The 22,479-nt window shown below is 39.8% G+C and overlaps 1 protein-coding gene across 1 annotated transcript in view; it reads left to right on the top strand.

Annotated features, from left to right (window-relative positions):
* Etfa (electron transfer flavoprotein subunit alpha) overlaps nt 1-21,921 on the top strand; it is a 54,827-nt gene extending 32,906 nt beyond the window's left edge. Inside the window, exons 10-12 of the mRNA XM_027415037.2 lie at nt 11,926-11,991; nt 14,745-14,825; nt 21,674-21,921. Of these exons, the coding sequence (XP_027270838.1) occupies nt 11,926-11,991; nt 14,745-14,825; nt 21,674-21,712 (186 nt within the window). The 3' untranslated portion in view covers nt 21,713-21,921. The remainder of the gene's footprint in view (nt 1-11,925; nt 11,992-14,744; nt 14,826-21,673) is intronic.
* The last annotated feature ends 558 nt before the right edge of the window (nt 21,922-22,479 follow it).

The raw sequence follows: 22,479 nt of genomic DNA, 5'->3' as shown, positions 1-22,479 counted from the left end.
AAAAGGTAATTACAAGGCCTGGATGATCAAAGCCCTTACAGGGAAGCTTAAGTGACAGAGAGAAGGTACAGCATTTGTAGGTTGTGGTTTGCATATATGTGTTGTTTGGTTGTGCAGTTGCCAAAAGTTAGCAGTTCTATATATATCTTTGGTTTATTTTCTCAGCTAAAATTTATCAGGCTGATTTTTTTTTTTTACATTTATTCCAGAAGACTGGATCAGTGGAATTTTTATTTAACCCATTACCACTTTATTATATAAAGTTAAACTATTTAAATCTCAGAGACTATTATATACACATCCCCCCTTTAAGCCCCATTTATCTGCTTAAAAGCCTGCTACTGAATGATAGATTGACATGTCTTGTACATAGTCAACCTAATTTAACAGTTGACATGAAAATCAATTAGAGTAGATAGCAGATCTACTTTAGCCATCTTGATGTGGTAACATGAAAGAAATAAAACTTTAAATTTCCATTCTAAAAAATCAACACGGTGTACTTTGGGGGTCTTTCATACAAAAATGAAGTTATTTTTTGTGCATGGCATCAAGTTGATATGTGTGCATTAATATAAGACACTATACCAGGTGGAAATAGGCCAGTGGATTTAGTATATGTAATTCATCCCTAGGATTTACATTCAAAGAAATGAATAATAAAATGTACAAAAAAATGTTAAAGCTGAGTATGGTACATGTTAAGGATTCAGGCATTATGCTGGCCTGCCCTTGTCACATGGCAGAATGCACTCAGGCAGTAACCTGGTCAGCCCAGGGTTCCATGACTACTAGTTTGCATGCAGGTGCAAAGGACCCCTTTAAAAGAAAGACCCCCTCCCACTTACACTCTCTTTACAGCTCTCTTTCCTGCTGTTCCCCAGGGGCAGACATGACTTTTCCTGTCTCCCTCTTTTTTCCTGTCCTCTCTCTGTCTCTTTACCTCTTTTCTCTTTCCTTTCCCCCTTTCCCTTTCTAATAAAACTCCTCACTAAGCTCTGCCTGCCTGGCATCTTTGTCCCCCTCCTTGGTCACTCTCACCTGCCATGGAATCTGACAAGGTTCCCCTTGTACTTAATCATAACAATGCCATATGCCTGTATTGCACACTTAAGGCCAACTTAACATACATAGATCAAGACTAGCTGTGTCATCAAGCAAGATCCATTCTCAGGAAACCAAAAAGAAAAAGAAAAAAAAATGTTAACAACCTAGTTTAACTATATGTTAATATTAGTCAAACAGCATTTTGGAAATAGCCCCCCCCCCAAGGACATTTCCTTTGTTGTTTTGAGAAAGGGTCTCAATGTATTGCCTTGGTTGGCCTGGAGCTCACTATGTAGACCAAGCTGACTTTGAATGTTTGGTGTTGGCCTTGAACTTGTAGCAATGATCCTGCCTCTACTCCTTTAGTGCTGTGATTGAAGGTATGCGCCACCAGCCCAGCCCATTTCTTTAACGATTACTTTAGAGCAGTGGTTCTAAACCTGTGGGTAGCGACCCTGACAGGGGTCTCATATCAGATATTTACATTATGATTCATAATAGTAGCAAAATAACAGTTATTAAGTAACAATGGAATAATTTTATGTTTGGGATCACCACAACATGAGGAACTGTATTAAAGGGTCTTAAGCACTGGGAAGGCTGAGAGCCACTGTTTCAGAGGCTCTCTGATTAGGTTGGATGCATTGGAGATTTATTATATTCCTCCTGATGTAATTAAATCATATTTTAATGTGAATACATTTCCTTAAGGAAAACTTGTTTAAGGTCCTATACATATTAGATAACCTATACCTGTACCTAAAAATAATATTAAGACCCCCCCCCCCATGGAAGACCTCACTCTTCCTGGGGAGGAGAAATGGTATGGGATAGGTAGGGTGTTAGTGAGGGGCTGGGGAGAAGGGGAGGGAGAGGGAACTGGGATTGACATGTAAAACAATCTTGTTTCTAATTTAAATAAAAAATGGAGAAAAATAATAATATTATTAAAAGGGTCAAGGGAAGAATTTATTTCCTTTTTTGTTTATGTTTAATTTTTCAAAGTATGTATTGTTAAATTTTTGTTTAAATTAAAGATATAAAGAGGAAGGCACAAGATGAGACACAAGATGAGACATATTAGACATATTAACCAGTTTATTATATGCCTGGCAGAGTAGGGCGACTAAGAGAGAAGAGAAACAGGGTAAATGGCTGACCGCATGGCCGGTTGCCATAGAGAGAGAAGAGAAGCAGAAGCAGACAGAGAAGAGGAGAAAAGTAGAGAGTGTAGAGAGAGAATAGAGAGAGAGAGTAGAGAGTGAGTGTAGAGGGATCGTAAATGGGAAGGGATCTGTCTTTAAAAGGGGTCCTCTGCACCGGCGTGAAGACTTAGTTCCCATGGAACCCTGAGCTGAACAGGGTACTTCCTGTTCTACCAGGTAACAAGGGCAGGCCAGCATAATGAACCTTTCATGTATCATAATACATTTAATATCCATGTTTAAAGTAAAAATTGAAAATAAATAAAACCCACAAACTTTGAGCCTGGCATGGCATTATTACCCCAGCAACTTGGACGGTGGTGGCAGGGATGCCGTGAGTTCATGACCAGCTTTCAGCATTTTTGTAAGTAGGCTGGTTGTGAAGATGATGCTAATTCTCTGGGCCTCTTGGAAAAGAAAGTGGACTGCAAAAAAGACTTTGGGGAATTTCTGTCTGTGGATAAATTTAGGAGTTTGGAGAACTGGTGAGACTGAGAAACCACAGCTACATAGTCCCTAATAAGCACCAGGTCCATTTACTAAGTCACGAAGTAATTACTCATTGGCTTTGCTTAACATTTCCCTTTAATGGTTATCTGGGACCAGATACTGACCTCATTGATTGTTAACCAAAAAGTATCAGCTAGTTTTCAGTACAGGTTTCATAAATTAAATAAGCATCAGTAACAGTAAAAATAGCAGTAACTTCAGAGTCTTGCCACTTCTGCAGGTTAGTCTCATCTGACCTCATAAGTTCCAGGAATTTTCTCTATGGTGTATTATTTGCTGTAGCTTCAGGTGACTGGTGACTTCAACTTGAAGCATTTTATGATACTGTAACCACTATTAGATACATGGTATAGTAGAAAAAGTGCCTACCTTTTGAGAACAGAGAGGGGTTGGTGGGGGTGGGTGAATGGGGAGAGGGTAGCTAAAGGGTATGAAATCTCCATTGTCAAAGACGTTGAGTCTGAGGATCTAATGCTCAGAATGATAATGGTGACTGTAGTTAATACTAGGTTAGATACTTAAAATTTGTTGAGTGTACATTACAAAGAATCTTTCCCAGTGCTAGAGATGAAGCCCAGAGCTTTGCATATATATGCAAGTGTCTCTGAGTTATAACTCTGGCCCTAAGAGATTTAATCATAAGTATTCACTCTCAGAAAAAAAGAAGGGAAAAAGGTGATGATATGAGGCAGTAAGTATGCTAACCAGCTGATTGTGGTAAACATTGCACAGTGATGTACATACCAAAGTGATACACTGTATTCTTCCCACATAAATAACTTACTTTTCAAAACTACCTCAATAAAGCCTGCCTTTCACTAAGTGTCTATAACTTCAGCTAGCTCAGTAAACCTGCCTAAGTCTCTGCTTTCTCTTTTACACAATGGGAATAGTTTATTCTTTGTAAAGTTATTGTAGGTCAGTGAAATAATATAAAGAACAGTGTGTGTGCTGGCATGTCACCAACAACACATTTGTGTGATTGTCATGCAGTCTTGAATCCTGGTTAGTCGTGAGGCAGTCTCAGTACAAGGAGTTAACCTGACGGGAAAATCCTGGATGGGACAGAATTTCAATTCTAACGAGAGACTGAGTCCAACTTCCATTCATGTAAAATATAGTTTAGCCACAGTTTTGTCATAGAGGCAGAGGGCTGCTTGAGAAAGGAGCCACAGTTACTTGTCTTTGTATTTTGTAGCCTCTTCCAAAAAGAAGTTTTAAACACAACTTGACAAACAGAGAAAATAGTTTGGCTTTTTAAAATGAACAGCAGAATGAAATATAGCAACGTTAATGCATAGGAGGCTTGCAGTAATTAGAGAATATGGTTCAGTCAATGTATTCCTCAAAGAGGCATTTGTCCTTTGCTGAGATAAATTCATTTCTCTCCTCACCTGACATGTGTCCTTTATACTGTTCAGCTGTAGCTGTTGATGCTTAGGTCCTGCCTTCAGCCTATTGAGTAAAGAGGCTGAAGTTGTTTTCCATTCTGCAGAGCTCTTGTCTCAGGCACCACGAGGGTTTTGGTTGTCAGTGCATAACACTGACTCTCTGAACTTAATAAATAAGATCTATTTATATGATGTGTTTTAATTTTTTTCCCTTTGGCAAAATGTAGTTTTTTGTGTTCCTTCCTCCAGGTTTATCTAGAGAGAGGGATTGTTGGTAGAAAAGAAATTTAAAACCTGATTAAATTTTAGAGTAGAAACTATACTGAATTAGTTTTCTGTTGTGAATGTTCCAGATATAACCATTCTGCTCATATCCATATTTCATATAAACAAAAAAGTAAATGTTTAAGTCTCTCCATTCTGCATTGTTTAAAGTAAGGCAGATGTGAAGTTGCTTCAGGCAGAACCTTGACCCAGTTCCAGGAAAAAAAAAAAGTAATTCATGAGTTCATGTTATAAACTAATTTAATTTCAGCTTTATATATATATTACCATATATATATATATATATATATATATATATATATATATATATATATGGATTTGCATCGGAGTCATCCCAATTTCATTGCAGCACTGTGTAGGAATTAGACAAACATTCTAACTTAACCAACTAATACGTTTGTAGCCATCCCTGTAGCCAAATCCCACACACTGTTATATACTCTGCCCGTTTGGGTATTTCTTTCCAGGTATTTGAAAAATTTACATGGTAATATTTTTTATGCAGATACTTTAGGTCCTTATTTTGAGGGCATTAAGGTTTTGAGGTTAGATTCTTCATGTGCCTCTAGAATACACACACACACACACACACTACTAGGAAATAAAAATTTACTAGTTAGAGAATTGCTTTTTAGAGAGTAAACTTCCTGCATTAAGCCAGTAGAATTTTTTTTCACTTGCATTTTTGTTGGTTAGTTGAAACTTTCCTCTGGTGCCTCTTGTCCCTGTGCTGTGTGGCTAGCCTTCCTTTTTAGAACCAGTAACAGCCATCAGTTCTGTCTCTTAACCACACCGCACAGTGTCCTAATAGAGCTTATGAAAAGCTCCTCTTTAGTTTGTTCTGTGATTATTTTGGATTTGTAAGCCGTGAATGGTTTGGCCACTGGAAATGTGGTTAGTCTAAATTGAGATTATATTATTAAAATTAGTCTCAGCTGTTTCCTTTTACCATAACATGACTGACTAAAAATTTTAAACATGTGGCTTACAAGATAATCTATATTGAATATCTCTGTTTTAGGCTTAATAGCGTTAGGCTACAATCAGTGTAGTAGGTAGGAGACAGCTTTCCCTTTAGCCTCTGCACTCAGCTTCCCTGGAGAAGCAGTGCTCAGATTACATCCCTTAGAATTCCAGCTCATGATCTGAATCACTGATACTAATGCTACTGACTTCCTAAAGAAGTCAGACCTGACTGACCATTGCAGAGGGCAGTGACCACATTGAACCCATTGGGGTCATTAGATATCTAAGGAAGCACTAAGGTCACCTTCAGTCAACCTCACATGTATTGAATTAGGACCATAAAAATGTGTGTATAGGTTGAAGGACTAAGAAAGTAGGGAGAGAGACTGTAAAAGAGTAAAAACACTGTCCCCGCTCCATGTGCTTCCTGATCGTAAAGGCCTTTATACTTCTCAGTGGCTGATCAAGAAGTGAAGGTTTATGCAAGAGACCAGAGGGGTCACATTTGTTTCTGTCCTTTTCCTATATTATGATTTTGCTTAAGCTATGTTGTTAGACTGCAAGCTTCTTGAGGACAAGGGCAGAGATTGTGTCTGCTCTATATGTCACACGTGCAACAGCCCTGTCATGTCCAGAAAACATGGTTTTGTCTTCCCCAATCTGCCTCAAACAATCTTTCTGGCCCTTCGTGTATGATGTACCCTGAGTCTTGGGGACAGAATGTATGACACACATATATATTTCATTTAGGATTGAGCAGTCCGAAGTCATTTATTCCCTGCATTTTGAGCAGTTAGAAATCTCTGCCTTAACCACCATCTACTGCAAAAAGCAGCTTATATTACCTGTAAGGTTTAACAACGTCTACAGTGAAAAATTAGCTAACCAAACTGGGGAGTTTGTTCAGTGGGTACAGTGCAATCATGAGGACCTAATTCAAGACCCAGCATCCTTGTAAAGGATCCAGGTATGGGATACTTCTCTTTAAGTTGTTGGTCAGGGGATCCCTGATACACACAAACAAGCCACGCTATTACTGCTGTTCTTGATGCTGCAACCCTGATGTGAAAGATAGCTCCTACTTGGGTCACAGGACATGGAGAAATCAGAGTAGTACTGATATAGAAGCTTCCTCCCTACTGGCTAGTTTTTATGGTGTCGGAGGGTGTCATTCAGGTGACAGGAGAAAACCCACCAACAGCCTTATCTAGTGAACTACCTGTGAGCTATAACAATGACTGGCCTGGCAAGATATGCACATTGGTATACAGTATTGTCATGAATGTTATAGGGTAAAAAGGGGGTAATCAACCACTTTAAGGCCCACTCCATAAGACAAAGCTCATGCCCTGATACTGTAAAAAGGGTCAAGAACCCTTGGGAGGTCATGGGTCTTGGAGGAAAGCATACTACTATTATTACTGAGTGGATGCCATATCAAATTATTTCTAAATACTTTATAGTCACAGAATAGTGCATCTCTCTATACTCACAGAATAGGGTATTTCTCAACCCTTATCAGAAAAGCTGCTTTTTGCAGTGGATGGTGGTTAAGGCAGAGATTTCTAACTGCTCAAAATGCAGGGAATAAATGACTTCGGACTGCTCAATCCTAAATGAAATATATATGTGTGTCATACATTCTGTCCCCAAGACTCAGGGTACATCATACACGAAGGGCCAGAAAGATTGTTTGAGGCAGATTGGGGAAGACAAAACCATGTTTTCTGGACATGACAGGGCTGTTGCACGTGTGACTTCACAAAGCTGTGGGTTCTTGCACAAGATATGAACAAGATCAAGCCACTCAAAATTCTAGCATGGATGGGGGAGGTGCTCCTCAAGTCCCACCCCTACCTGAGCAACTATTGGCAGTTGATGACTGTTGGGGGGAGGGAGAATTAGAATTCTTCAGGGAGGAGGCCTCAAAGAGGCCACCTAGGCTCTGGTAGATGGTCCTTCAGGCAACACTAATTGGACTCTTGTGTTTTTTTTAACTAGAGAACACGTGGTTAAGAGAGTGTAGGAGGAGTAGGGTGGATGTGGTCAAATACATTATATGGCTGGGTAGTGGTAGCACACGCCTATAATTGAAGATCTCGGGAGGCTGAGACAGGTGGATCTCGGTGAGTTTGAGGCCAGCCTGGTCTACAAAGGGTTTTCCAGGACAGGCTCAAAAGCTACAGAGAAACTCTGTCTCAAAGAAAAAAAGGAGGGGGGGATAGGGAGTGGAGGAGGAGGAGGAGGAAGAAATATATAGTTCTATGAGATACCCAAGGGATAAATTTAAAATATACTTATAACACAAAATAAGCCATGTGAGACATTGCATACCTGTAATGCTGGTGCTGAGGAGGTGGAGATAGGATGATCCCTGGGGCTTGCTGGCCAATCAGCCCAGCCAAATTGAAATTGAGCTCCAGGTTCAGTGAAAGACCCTGTCTCAAAAAATAAAGGCGAAAGATTAAAGAAGATACCCAGTGTTGGCCTCTAGGCTGTGCAGCACACATATGCACACACAAAGTAGAGAAAAATCAGCTAACCATTACCACTGAACTCTTTTCCTGTTTTGGTACACTTAAAAATTTTATTATTTGCATCACAGGGTATTTTGGCTGTTCCTTTGAATTATAAAGTACCCTTTTCTCAAGTTCTTGTGCTGCCATCTGTTGGAAAGTTATTATAATAAAAATGTAGATTAATAGTGACTGGCATAAGTAGTGCCTTTCTCCAGAGTTGCTCAGTGTACAACCTGTTTAATTGTACATGGTAGTCCTGAGGCCACCCTAGGGTACTCCACCCAGATCACCAGTGAGATTAGAGAATTAAAGTTTGAACAGATTTCAGACTGTAAGAGATGGCGAATCATTGTGTCTTGGGAAACCAAATTACTGTACTAAAAACTGAAACCTCAACAATAACCCTAAGAAGCAGGAGTTGTTATGATCATAGTTTTGAGATGAGCAAGTGGCAAGGGCATAGAGAGGCTAAATAATTGATTCTGATCTGGTCAGTCTCCAGAGCCTGGGTTATTGACCCCAGCAGTGATCTATGCACATCTGTGAGCAGCATCTGAGACTTGGTGTTTGGTTCACAGTTCATTGTGAGACCTCAGCCCCTGAGTTCTTTGGACGAGTTTACAGGTGTAGGGTTTTGGTCTTGGTTTAGCATTTGGGGAAAGTAAAAGACCTAGTGCTAGCCAGGTATTGGTGGCACACACCCTTAATCCCAGCACTCAGGAGGCAGAGGCAGGCAAATCTCTGTGAGTTCCAGGCCAGCCTGGTCAACAAAGCAAGTACCAGGATAGGCTCCAAAATTACACAGGGAAACCCTGTCTCAACAAAACAAAACAAAACAAAAAAAAGGAATTAGTGCTTTCTTTGGGCCAGGTTTATTGATGCCATCTCTCTCTCACTTTGGTAGCTTTGGTCCTTTCTGTCCTGTGGCTTTACTTCTTCCCTGCAGAGTAAACAACCCATACTGTTACCAGCTATGTGGTGGGTCTGGTTTTGTGTTCATGTTCTTGTTTTGCCCTTCCCTCCCTCCCTCCCCCCCTCCCTCTCTCTCTCTCTCCCCCTCCCCCTTCTCTTCCCTCTCTTCTCCCCTCCCTCCTTCCCCTCTGCCCCTCCCTTTTCCTTTTCTCTTCCTACATTTACTAAAGCCCCTAGGATTAGCTTCAAGATGCCACCTCCTTCTTCCAGTATGTTTCTGTCACTAATCCACCTCTTTCTGAACCCTTAATTGCTGTTCTCCCCTCCAACATCTCTCATTTGCCCCCCCCCCCAGTTATTTCACTGATTTAGAAGGAAAGTGCCTCAGGGCAGGGATTGTCTTGTGCTATGAAGCAGTATCTGAAGTGCTCCATAAATTAGCATCTGTAGAGTTTTGTACATACTAATTATTATTATTGAAATACAGAAAAATGCTTTCTGAAACCGGAGGAAGCATCCTAGGATATTAGTATAATTGCCTGAACATGTTTTTTTAAAAGGAAGAAGAAAGCTTCTCTTCCTGCCTGAGAGCCATAGGCCTCAGCACAGCACCCCAAATCTCCAACTCTCTCCCTCCCAAGGTCTTATTTGAGTGCTTCTAGACAGCAAAATGAAGCCCCATTGGTCAGGTGGATCCCTTAATCTGTTGATGTTGGTCATAGATAGCCTGAAACACCTACCTTGGATTGGCTTTGGTCAACATTCTGTTGTTTCCTTGGTACATTTATGGTAAAAGGCAATGGGATTCATTTGAAGGAGGCAGAAGTTCAAAGTAGACTTATATTATGCTTGTATTTACTGCCAGAGTGAACTAACATTTTTATTAGCATTTCATGCTACAAATGGAGCTTTTAAGATGTGTTGAATTTTAATGCAGACATGTATGTCAGAAAAACTCATTTATAGGACTATTGATCTTTTCCAATGCTTGTTTTGAGAATCTACATAGAAGAGTGATGAGGGAGAGTGAGTAGTGAGACAGTTTCTGTCTGAATAATTTGTTTTAACATCATTACATCAGTTGGGTGTGGTAACATGCTGTAATCCAATTGAGCAAGTCCTGGTGTATTCAGGACAGAACATGTATTAGCTGTTTACTTATACTTTCTATGGTAGACCTCTCATCCCAAGACACAAAATCTTTAAGGCAAATAGCTCTTACTGTCCACAGCATATTGACACTACAGTTTTGTTCACAACTGATAGGAATGGTCTCCTTATAAAAATAACTTGAGGAAAGACTAGTGCAGCTGGTTCAGAAAACAAGTTCAGCTCCTTTTGACTTGATTAACTCACTGTGGAGACAAGACTGCTTCCAGGTTACATAGAGGCACTGCTGTTCTGGAAGCAGTTGGCCACTTTATGCTCTTAAAGGGAAGGCTCATGGTTATACTACCAACATGCTAGAGTGGCTGCATCAGAGTTGAAGGATCTGTTTATGGTATTCAATTCTGGCTATTCATGAGAGTGTCTATCCTTGGAGGCTGCTGAAAAAGCATCAGTAGACTAAGACCCCCTCAGAAGGAAAGTGACTATGCATGTCCATAAATACCTAGGTTTTATGAAATACCATAACACTGGAGGGCCATATTATTCATACCCTAGCTGAAATGCTCTCTGATATAGTGAGCAGTTGTCAAATTAGATCATAAGCAATAGAAATAACAAGGTGAGACCACCTGACACTGCCAGTGGCTTTGAAGTGCCTGCTTTGTAAGTATGCATTTGTAAACAAATGTAAGTATGGCAAAGCCACCTCCAGTGCTTCTTCCATGTTACTCACCCAAAAGGAGTGACATTCTAGTTGCATGGCCAATGCCTCTCCTACCCAAGCCAGGGCGTGCCAGTTTATGGGTGGGAAAAGGCTGTCAGTTGAAGTTTTAATTATACCCAGTAGGCAAAATGGAGCAGCTAAGCTCTTATAATTAAGTGCTTGTTAAATCACTCTTCCATGATGGTAGTTTTAATTTTCAAACATTGGTACTTTAAAACTTTTAGATAAGGGGATAGAACAGTAGTTGGCTATGATTTTCTCCTAATTATTGGGGGCAGAGGGTCTGGAAGAGGTGCAGATGCCATCATCACCCATCTGGGAGCCCTTGTGTTGGGTTCTGTAAGCCTCATCCAGTGCTTTCAAGAAGTTTGTTGTTTTATTTTATTCAGCAAGGTGTGTGTGTGTGTGTGTGTGTGTGTGTGTGTGCGCGCGCGTGCGTGCGTGCGTGCGTGTGTGTGTGTGTGTGTGTGTGTGTGTGTGTGTGTGTGTGTGTGTGTGTTTACACCCATCCATTCGTCAGTCTGTCTGTGAACACATACTTAGAACCTCTTGACACTAATTTGTATTTCTGACCTTTATAAATATGGAAATTTAATAAATAGATCCTAATTACCATTTTCACAAAAATCGTTTTGTGAGAAGGCAAACAAGCAAAAAATCTATGTGAATATGTGTGTTTATATGTTAATACTACAGTGTGTTCATGTTGTGGATGGGTAGATACTACATATGTGAGTTGCACAGTGATACCCAAGTGAGTGCCATAGGTGCCAGTATGAAACTGGGACGTTGCTGTGAGGTGATGAGCAGTGTTTGGTGCATTGTAAATGCTCAGTGTGTGTCTGTATATGTAGTTTTATATCACCACTACTATAGAAACTCACTAGAAAAAGAACTGTGGTACAAAAATTTGAGAAGAAAAGCATGACTTAAGTGGTGCATGTTGGGTAATTCATTTTACATGTCTTTTGCCTAAGACTTAAATTGCTAATGATATATACTTTGTAAAGTATTGTATAGGGCTGGAGATGTAGCACATAGTTGGCAGAGTGCTAACCTAACATGCACAAAGCCCTAGGTTCATTACAACACTTCATAAACTAGGTGTGGTGGTGGATGCCTGTAACATCAGCACTTGGGAAGTAGAGGCAAGAGGATCAGAATTTCAAAGTCATCCCCAACAAGATACCTGAGACACTGCCTCAAAAGTGTTATATAATATAAATGCATAGTAATAATGTGGTCTCTTGTTGCAGGAACTTTATATTGCTGTTGGAATATCTGGAGCCATTCAACATTTAGCTGGGATGAAGGACAGCAAGGTAATCGTGTGCAGTAATTAGAGTGCTAAGAGGAAAAGCTTTTACATCTCTATGTACATGCAGTTAGAGTGTGTACTTGAACACTTCATTAACACACATCCGAGAACTGAGAGATTGAAGCTGCTATGCCCTGCCTGAGGTATACTATTAGTGGGGAGGGCCAGACTCGTGTCATCACAAGGCACAGACAGCTAAGCCTAAGCTGAACTCACTGTGTGCAGGGCCCTGTCTGCCTGTGCCACAGTTTCTTTTTCTCCCAAATGTGGGTGTTAGGTAATCACCAGTATCCATTCCAGCTCTGACAATCTGTGGGTTAAGCCTCACATCTTGTCATCTTCACTTGGTGCCCTATCAGAGCCACCTTCTTCTGGGTTGTTAACAATGTGTGACTGACACATTTTGGGTTAGAGTATTGGGCAATCTTAATACCTTTGAAATTGTCAAAGGTGCACTGTGTAGTCAAAACACTTGATTTTAACTTACTACTTGAACTATATTTGCAAGACCTCTGTAATAACTCTGAACATATATTTCAGAGTGTGACATATTAACTCATGCATAATAATGTACAGTTTGAATTATGAACTTATCTTTCTTGAAGGCGGAGATGCATTTGAAACCCTGCATTTATCCATTCAGATGGAAGCTGTATATAAAAGATAATAAAACTTTTAACAGGCTTAAGTTCTAACTTGAAGAAATACATGCACTATCTCTTTGTAGCTTCTAAATGAATTGGTTCAGACCCAGTCAGATTTCACAGTTGGATGGCAGGTTTCTTTACTAAGCTCTGAAAACAACAGTGCCAGTGGGGAAAATGTGACTTATGCATTAACACACACACACACCCTTTCCAATACCAGAAGCCTTAAAATATATTTTTAGATAGACCAATTAAGATGTTTAAAATACTGCTTCTCCAAAATAAAAGATTATATGTGCCAAGAAGGTCCTAGTGAAAATTCCCCTCACCTGACATCAGGACTAGTTGCTGAGGGGAGCAAAACAGACTTGATAGTGTATTTCTAAGCAAGCAAGGAACAGCTGAAATATGGAGACCACAGGTGGGGAGTAATCGGTGAGAACAGCTTCTTTGTCTTTTGTGGGGAGCTAATGATTTTTATTAAACTCTAAAATGGGATATTAGAATGGATTAAATCTGATAATTGTATTGATTATGAGCTGCAGGTTTTTTAATTAGCATGATAGTATGGTTGAATGTGAGATTTGATTATTATAGCAAATTATTCAATATATTGTACTATGTACATAGTGATATGGTTGAATATAATGTGTGCATTTAAAATAGGTAGAGCAAAAACTTGAATTTACAAGGAGCTATTGAAAGCAAACAACACATTATCATAGCAGTTTTACAGTTGATAATTTAAGAATATTATTTTAGTAATCCAGAAAAGTGTATCCATCCCACTCTTTTTTTTTAATATCATTGTGGTTCCTAGCCCATAGTTATGTGCTCACTCTTTTAAAATAACTTTTATGTAGTGGGATGCAAAAGCTTTCAGATGATTAAACTGTCAAATGTTTGACTAGGTGGCGTCCAGGAGAATCGTTAACCATCATCAATTAAATAAATCTCTGCTTCTAGCTGTGAAGCAGGGTACTCTTTCCCAGAAGAGAAACCTCAGTGAAAATTGGGACATGTTTGTCCTCACAAGTCTGGATTTGAGACTCACATGTGAAACTCATGTATTGTCTCTTAGCTGGCCAGCATCAAGGACACACTGAGCTCCAGCCTCAGTTTTAAAAATAGTTTATTTATTCTCATTTTATGGTCATTGGCATTTTGCCTGCATGTATGTCTGTGTGAGGGTGTCAGATCTTGGAGTTACAGACAATTGTTAGCTGCCATGTGGGTGATGGGAATTGAACCAAGGTCCTCTGGAAGGACAGTTAGTGCTCTTAACCACTGAGCCATCTCTCCAGCCCCAGCCTCAGTTTTTCTGACATGTTCTACTGTGCCTTTCAGGAACTCTGCTAGGGGAATTGGACATGTTCTGAAGTCTTTTAGGCCACACTATATCAAAATAATGCCAGTGGATTTCTCAAGATACAATGACAGGTAGTTAGAAATTGAACTTTACCTTTAGAGATCTGAATTATTATAATCCACTATCCATTAAAATAATACTACATTTGAGTCTCAGCTCTAACTTTACTTAATTGTAATGGTATTCAAAACAACTGTGGGAGCTACTAAACCATTCTTTCTATTCTGTAAGTAACCACCACAACCATACATATTTAAGAATGCATCTGTAGGAGGTACGGCTAATCTTTAGTAGTTTTTACAAGAGACCCAGTAACTTGTTTTATTGCATGTATTTGCTACATATATAAGGACTTTTAAATTTTTCAAATTTTAATAGCAGGTTGGCAAGATAGCTTTCATATACTCAGAACAGATCTAAGATGAATAACAAATGGAATAGACTATAAAGGAAACAAAGGTTTACAAATGCTATGGTTTGGGTATAGATTTGTTACTATTTCATCTAAAAATCAAACTTTTTTTAAGTTAAAGAGTTTTAAGGGGATAATAATTTTAAACTCTTTACTCTGAGATGGGCTCGTGGTAATGTTTTAACTACAATACTACCCAAAACCTTCTTATATGTATAATGTTGGCATAGAAATTCCAAATTAGTCTTGACAGATTAAGACTATTAGTATATTGTAAGAGGGACATTAAAAACAGAACCACCAATCAGTGTGCTGTTTTCACTTCACAGACAATTGTGGCTATTAACAAAGACCCAGAAGCTCCAATTTTCCAAGTGGCAGATTATGGGATAGTTGCAGATTTGTTTAAGGTAAGCCAGGGGATTGCTGTCGCCAACATTGACATCCAGTAGGTTTTGTCAAGGATAAAACAATAGACAAAAATGTGTGTGGTGTATCTGTATACATGCTAATATAGTACATAAGTTTGTCCTACTTAAAATGTCTCCCTAACAGCTTTGTGAAGTTACTGAATAACACAGCTTTCTTCTTTTGAAGAAATCCAGATTGTAAAATATCCACAGGGCTCTTGGCATATCACACACTGAATCAGCATAGTGTCAAGTGACACATAAGGCAGAACCTAGGACCACATCTGGTAGACTAAAGAAATGTGTGTCAAGCGCTTCATTCAGGGATTGCTGAGGATAGGAGGCCTTTTCAGGGAAGAGTTGGCATTCAAGTCCAGTTTAACTGGCTCAACAGGAATGTTCTGTTGACTAAATTTGAAAGTTAAGGCTTTTCTCATGTGACAGGTTTATGGAAAATGCTTTTTTCCCCCATTTTAAACACTCCATTTGTGAGTATTCTTACCCTGCTACTTCTATGTGTTTGCCTTCCCCCATGAGAAAGACTACTTTAATCATGGAAACTTACTTAGCAAATTGTAGTTGATGATCACCTGAAGTGTACTTAGCTCATGGTTGGCCCAGCTTCCTCTTATTGCCCTGGCCTGCCTATTCAGATCACTCACGAAGAAGTTGGCACTCCGAAAGTAGATTCAGTGCAAATGGGTTTGCCAGAAAAGGAGTCCCCAACATGGAACTATGTTGAGGGAGTATGTGCCACATTGGGGAGGCTGCAGCCTGAAATAGACTGGAGACCCTTCAACTGCTCAATTGCACTCATTATTGGCTCAGACTGTAGAAAAACTAGGAGGCTGTTCTCTCATTCAGTGTAAGTCATCCTTCCTTCCACTCAAGGGACCCTCTAAAGGGCCTAGAGCATGTTTTGGTGCTGGAGTAATAGTAGTAGTAGTAGTAGTAGTAGTGGTGGTGGTGGTGGTGCTGGAGTAGTAGTAGGAGGAGGAGGAGGAAGAGATGGGGGAGGGAGAGACACACAGACAGACAGACAGACAGACAGACAGACAGACAGACAGACAGAGAATTAAAGCCAGTCTTTTTTGTTGTTGTTTTGTTTTGTTTTTTTCCTGAGACCAGGCTGGCCTTGACCTCACTAAGATCCACCTGCCTCTGCCTCCCAAGTGCTGAGATTAAAGGCATGTGCCACCACCACCAGCCTTACACTCCCAGCCTTGCAAAAGAGAAAATTTTATTATCTCTTTACCCTTCAAAAGTTTTGAATTAGGGCACAAACCAGAAATACTATGGTGTATGAAGAGCTTTAATTCAAATTCTGTCGTGTCTTCATACTAGTTATATTATCTCAGTCAAATTAATGTTGCTGAATGTCACCTTCATCATAAGTATTATAAATACTACACTGCCTACCTTAAGGATGATAATGAAGGTTGTGATTACACTGCATGTATTGCAATCTGTGATAAATATTAGCTTACCTGTTTATATTTTCTCCTATTCAGATATATAGTAGGTATTCAAAGTAGTTGGTAAATATTATAAAAGGTATTAGAATGACAGGACATTTAACATCACCTGACTTTTTTTAGTATAGTGGCTTTATTGATATAAAATAATCATTCTGTAAAGTTTGCTCTTTTTAAATGTAGAATTCAGGGCTGGAGAGATGGCTTAGCACATACTGTTCTTGTGGAGGACCTGAGTTTGGTTCCCAACTTTCACATTGAACAGCTTAAAACCTCTTGGAACTCCAGCTCCAGAGGATCAAACATTTTCTTCTGGCCTCTGTGGGTACCTGCATTTATATGCACCAACCGCATACAGACTTACAGTTTAAACAATTTTTAGTATATCTTTAAAATGTATAATTAGAGCCAGTAAGATGGTTTAACAGGTAAAGGCACTTGCTTCCATACCTGACAACCTGATCTCTGGGACCCACATAGTGGAAAGAGAGCATCCTCCTGCCCCACAAAGTTGTCCTCTGACCTCTCTGCACACATAATCATGCATGCATGCATCCACATACTTACATACAAATAAATGCAGATAAAATATATAATTTAGCTGGGCGTTGGTGGCGCGCAGCTTTAGTCCCAGCACTTGGGAGGCAGAGGCAGGTGGATCTCTGTGAGTTTGAGGCCAGCCTGGTCAACAGAGTGAGTTCCAGGACAGGCTCCAAAGCTATACAGAGAAACCCTGTCTCAAAAAACTATATGTATGTGTATATATATATATATGTGTGTGTGTGTGTGTGTGTGTGTGTGTGTGTGTGTGTGTGTGTGTGTGTGTATATATATATATATATATGATTGTTAGTCTATTTATGCTGCTGTGCAACTAATCCAATGTTAATATAGTTCTATTCCACTGCAGAGAAGCCCTGTATCCATAATCTCTGTGTTACATGCTCCCCAAATCTACTTTTAGTCCACAGACTTGATCATCCTGGCCTCTTTCTGTAACTGGAATCATTAATACTGTGATCTTTCTTACTGCTTTCCTGAGCTTAAGGTTCAAATTTCAGCCATGTTAGTACTTCACTTTTTTCTCCTGACAAACAGCATCCATTACTGGATATGCCACATTTATTTGTTCATTCAGTTGTTTGTGCTTTTTTGTTATTATGAATAATGACAATATGAGCATCCATGTATAGATTTCTGTGCAGACAACAGTGTTTACTTTTTTTGGAGTTCTTTTCTCGGCATGGAATTGCTATAGAAAGAAGTCTTGTGTCAATTTGCTTTCAGAGCAACTGTACCAGTTTATATCTCCACTAGAAGGATGTGGGGCTTAGAGTGTTCTATACACTCACTAGCACATGTTATGGTGTCTTTCTGGTGATACAGGTCCTTGTGGATGTGAATTGGCATCTTTTAGTTGTGATTTGTATTTTCCTGGTGACTGATACTGACTTTTTTGGTTGTTGTTAGCCGTTTACATATTTTCTCTGAATAAATGACTTCCGTTGTTAAATTGTGTTGCCATTTTGTTCTTGAGTTGTAAGCGTTGTTTGTCTGTGCTAGAAGTTAGCTCTTTATCAGGTATAATTCCCAATGTAGTCTGTCATTCTGAGTTTGCCTTTTCACTTTCATTATAGTATAAACATTGTAAATTTTCATTAAATGTGACTTGTCCATTTTTTTATCTTATCTTGCCTATGCTTCAAGTGTTATACCTAAGAAAACTTTTCTTAATACACCGTAGTAATCAATGGACTTCAAGTATATGTTCAAATCCCTGCTTTCATTTTCATTGCATGCACACAGAGCAGAATTGCCCAGTCATATAGTAAGTCCATCTTAGCTTTTTGAAGACCTTCTAGACTGCTTTCACAGAGGTTACAGCGTTTCACATTCCTGCTGGCAGTGTATAAGGCTTTTCCCACAGCCTCACCAACACTTATTTTCTGTTCTTTTAATTAGAGCCATGGTAGGGATGAAGAAGTATCTCAGTTATAGTTTTAGTTTATATTTCACCAGTAACTAATGAACATTCATGCACATGAAAAGATGTGTATTGAACATTTCTACCCAAGTCCTTTGCTTCATTTTTATTGGTGTTAGAGGTAGTGTTAGAGGCCTCGTGCATTTTAGGCAAATGCTGTACCACTGAGGTATATCCAAAGTCTTTGGTTAAGCTGTTTATCTTTTTTTGTTGAGTTCTTTGCATAGTCTCAATAGGAAGCCATTATCAATATATGGTTTCCAAATACTTCTTCCCATTTAGTAAAGGGCTTTGTTTTGTATTTATTTTTGTTTGTTTGTTTGCTTGCTTTTTGAAATAGGGTTTCATTTTGTTGCCCTGGATGGCCTAGAACTTGCTATATCTAGCAGGCTGAGCTTGAACTCAAGAACTGACTGCCTCTCCCTCCCAAGTGCTGGGATAAAAGGTGGTATCATCATGCCCAACTTATTTTTTTAAGTGTGTGCCAACACTGCCTGGCCACACTGTTGTTGTTGTTGTTGTTGTTGTTGTTGTTGTGGTTCTTCTCCTCCTCCTCCTCCTCTTCCTCCTCCTCCTCCTCCTCTTTTTTAAGATTTTATTTATTTATTATTAAGTATACAGTGTTCTGTCTGCATGTATCCCTACAGGCCAGAAGAGGGCACAAGATCTCATTATAAATGGTTGTGAGCTACTATGTGGTTGCTGGGAATTGAACTCAGGACCTCTGGAAGAGTAGCCAGTGCTCTTAACCTCTGAGCCATCTCTCCAGCCTCAACCATGCCCAACTTTATTCTGACTTTTTTGACAATTTCTTTAGATGTACACATGCTTTTAATTTTGATGGAATCCACTTTATTGTCTCGTTTCATGGCTTGTGCTTTTGTTACTGTATCTGAGAGTTGATGGCCAATGTAAAGTAATGAAGATTCACTCTTCTAACTTCATGGTTGTAGTCATTGATCTGTTTTGAGTACATTTTTGTATATGTGATAGGACCCCACCTTCATTCTTTTCCATGAATGTCTGTTTGCCCTGCACCTTCCATTGAAGAGATCATAGTGTTCCCATGGGGTGGATTTGTTATGCCACCTGTCTTCCCACCACAGCCATTCTACTCTCTGTCACCTCTTGAACCTACTGTATTTATCTCCACTGGTGTGCTCGTGCTCTCTCTCTCTCTCTCTCTCTCTCTCTCTCTCTCTCTCTCTCTCTCTCACATCTCCTCCCCCTCTCCTTCTCTTTTAATCAGATTCCTTTTCTCCTCTAGGATAATATTCTGAATTTTCCTAGACTATTCTGGTCTCTTCTTTCTTGAAAAATGCTGAATTTGGAGCATATAGTGCTATTTCTCTCATTCTCCTACATCTGGTATAAGATGACCACATTTAGAGTATTATTTCTAGTAACAAAATTGATAAACAAGCTCAGTGTACAGTTTGTTGATTTTTATATGTCCATAGAGCTGTGTAGCCATCACCTAATCCTAGTACATTTTCCTGACACTGAAGAGAAATCTCGTACCTAGAGATGTCTCCACTCTCCCAGCTCTAGGGGGACTTGGTCATCGTATGTTTACGGCAGGAGAGTGCCTTCTTTTTAAATCCAAGTCTCCTCTGATTTGCTCTTCCTAAGTAGGACTGGCTGCCTCTGCAGTGTTTAAAGGAGATTAAAAATAAGAATCCAGGTCTCTCAGTATGCCCAGGGCTTTTTTTTTTTTTTTTTTTTTTTTTTTTGGTTTTTCAAGACAGGGTTTCTCTGTGTAGCTTTGGAGCCTATCCTGGCACTCACTCTGGAGACCAGGCTGGCCTCGAACTCCCAAAGATCTGCCTGCCTCTGCCTCCTGAGTGCTGGGATTAAAGGCGTGCACCACCAATACTGGCCCAGGGCTTTACATTTAACCTTTTCTCTCTAATGGATTATATAGAATCCTTGTAAAGTCTGTTGTTGGTGTAATGATGGCAAGAGAAAGTCCTCTTGACTCGTGTGTGTCAAGTGTGCTGAGGGCACATTAGGTAGAGTGGATATATATATATATATATATATATATATATATATATATATATACATACCCTTAATGTTTGATCTCCTGGGGGAAAATATTGTGCTATGGCATATTTTTCATGAAACACACTGATCCCACGTGAGGCTCAAGGAGCATGTCATTCCTGTGACTGGCATGAGCTCATGGTGCCTCCACTGAGGAAAGCCAGGGGAAGTGGTGCCAGCACTTAGAGCTGCCCTGAGCGAATGCCTGCTGGCTCCATGGTAAACATAGGCCTTTTAATAGGCTGGAGACAAAGTGACATTCGGAAGAAACAACATGTCGACAATTTCCTTAATAAATTTTGTAGGAATGCATTATTTCCACCTTGTGGAAATGTAGCTCTCTTAAATAATTGAGAGGTTGCATTCATCAGTGCAGCGGTCAGCAGAGATCACTGTGAGCTAGGGCAGCTCACAGCCCTTTGAAAGACTGGGTAACTGATATTTTACACAAACGACCCGGCTGGTGTTCAGAATGTCTGTGTGGCATCCCACAGTCCCACTGTCTGCTCTCTTCTGCTGTCCAAATGTCGAATTCTAGTTGCACCCAGGGTCACAGTTAATTGTGTTTTAGAATGGGCATCACCCTGGTCATTTGTGCTTGCTGTGGTTTATTCTGTCTGCTGACCAGCCGCAGCATTGGCACAAAATCTTGATTTTAATGAAAAGTGATGATACTGAATGTTCAGTTCATTTGAATGTGCCATGTTATAGTAGCGTATGTTGAGAAAGCCAATTGCAAGAATGAAAGAGTCGCCCATGGGCAATGGTGGTGCATCTTTAATCCCAGCAGTTGGGAAGCAGAGGCAGGAGGATCTCTGTGAGTTTGAGGCCTGGTCTACAAAGCGAGTTACAGGACAGCCAGAGCAGTTCCACAGAGAAACCCTGTCTCAAAAAACAAAAACAAACAGAATGAAAGAGCAAGTGCTAGAGGAATTTGGTAGTTGTGGGTAGTGACACTGGTGTGCAGACTTGAAGGAAAGTGACGGTAAGAAGGATTCTGGGGAAGGTAAAGAGGTCTCGCTGCTCTCAGCCCCAGAGAGAACTGAGTCTCCTACTAAGTATTTTTAGTTGTGGTTGTATGAAAAGGCATCTGGGCAGAAGTTGGCTCTAGACCCTGACATCCTGTGTTCCTGGTGAGCTCTCCCCACAGAGGGTTTACCATTTCACTAGGGGTGGGAGGAAAGAGCGAGTGAGCAAGGATTCGTGTGCCTAGATGGCACTTGTTGCTGAACAGAGATTTGCCATAATTTTAGCCTCCAGGGCCTCCCCAAGAGCTATGGTCTTATCTCAGGGAGGGCTTAAGGTATTGGATTACTGTTTTGACTTTTTTGTTCGTTTTACAGGTGGTTCCTGAAATGACAGAAATACTGAAGAAAAAATAAATAAAAATCATATCTTAAGGAAACTATCAAAAGTATTCAGCTGAAATCATAGAAATATAATCTGAGGAAAGAAAGTATGCTAACAGCAGCTAGAATGCCTTTTGATGAATCAATTATTCCTTTTTAATTTTTTTGTGGTCCTAAACAATTATTTTTTGACATTTTCTAATTCTGTAATAAAATAAAGTTTTGTCATCCTTTAAAATTACTATCAAAACTTGTCGAACTTCTTAAATAAAGAAGACATTGAAGAAAGGGAATAAAATGTATGTCTAGCCAGGTGTGGTGGCATTCACCTTTAATTGCAGCACCCCACGGGCAGATGGGTGGGTTTCTGTGAACTCAAAGCAAGCCTAGTCCACATAGCAAGTTCCAGCCAACCAGGCTACATAGATCCTGTCTCAAGTCATCATCTTCATCACTTATTTCTTCACTTGTCATATTCCTGGGTGCTTTCTGTTTTAGGCAATATTGTTAAGCATAAAACTTTCCATAGCCTGGTCACCCTAGTATCGTCATTGAATGGCATATCCCAGAAGATAGGAGCTGGATTGGCAAATTCAAAGCTACAGAAGCTTGACCACAAAGTGTGAATGTTCTGGAGCACTCTAGTCTTCAGACAAAGTAAACCTGACCATGCTGAAAATGTTTGCTTTGTTTAACTCAAACTTCAGTTGTCCATCTTAAGTCTAGAGGTCCTAAGGGGTTTGTCAGTTATCAGACTTTGTGTCTGCAAAGGATGGGGAGTGGAAAAGATGGACTACTCT

The sequence above is a fragment of the Cricetulus griseus genome, chromosome 4, assembly GCF_003668045.3.
Source record: "Cricetulus griseus strain 17A/GY chromosome 4, alternate assembly CriGri-PICRH-1.0, whole genome shotgun sequence".
NCBI classification, from domain to species: Eukaryota; Metazoa; Chordata; class Mammalia; order Rodentia; family Cricetidae; genus Cricetulus; species Cricetulus griseus.
The sequence above is the reverse complement of the archived record's forward strand: the minus strand, read 5'-3'. Positions and strand labels throughout refer to the sequence as shown.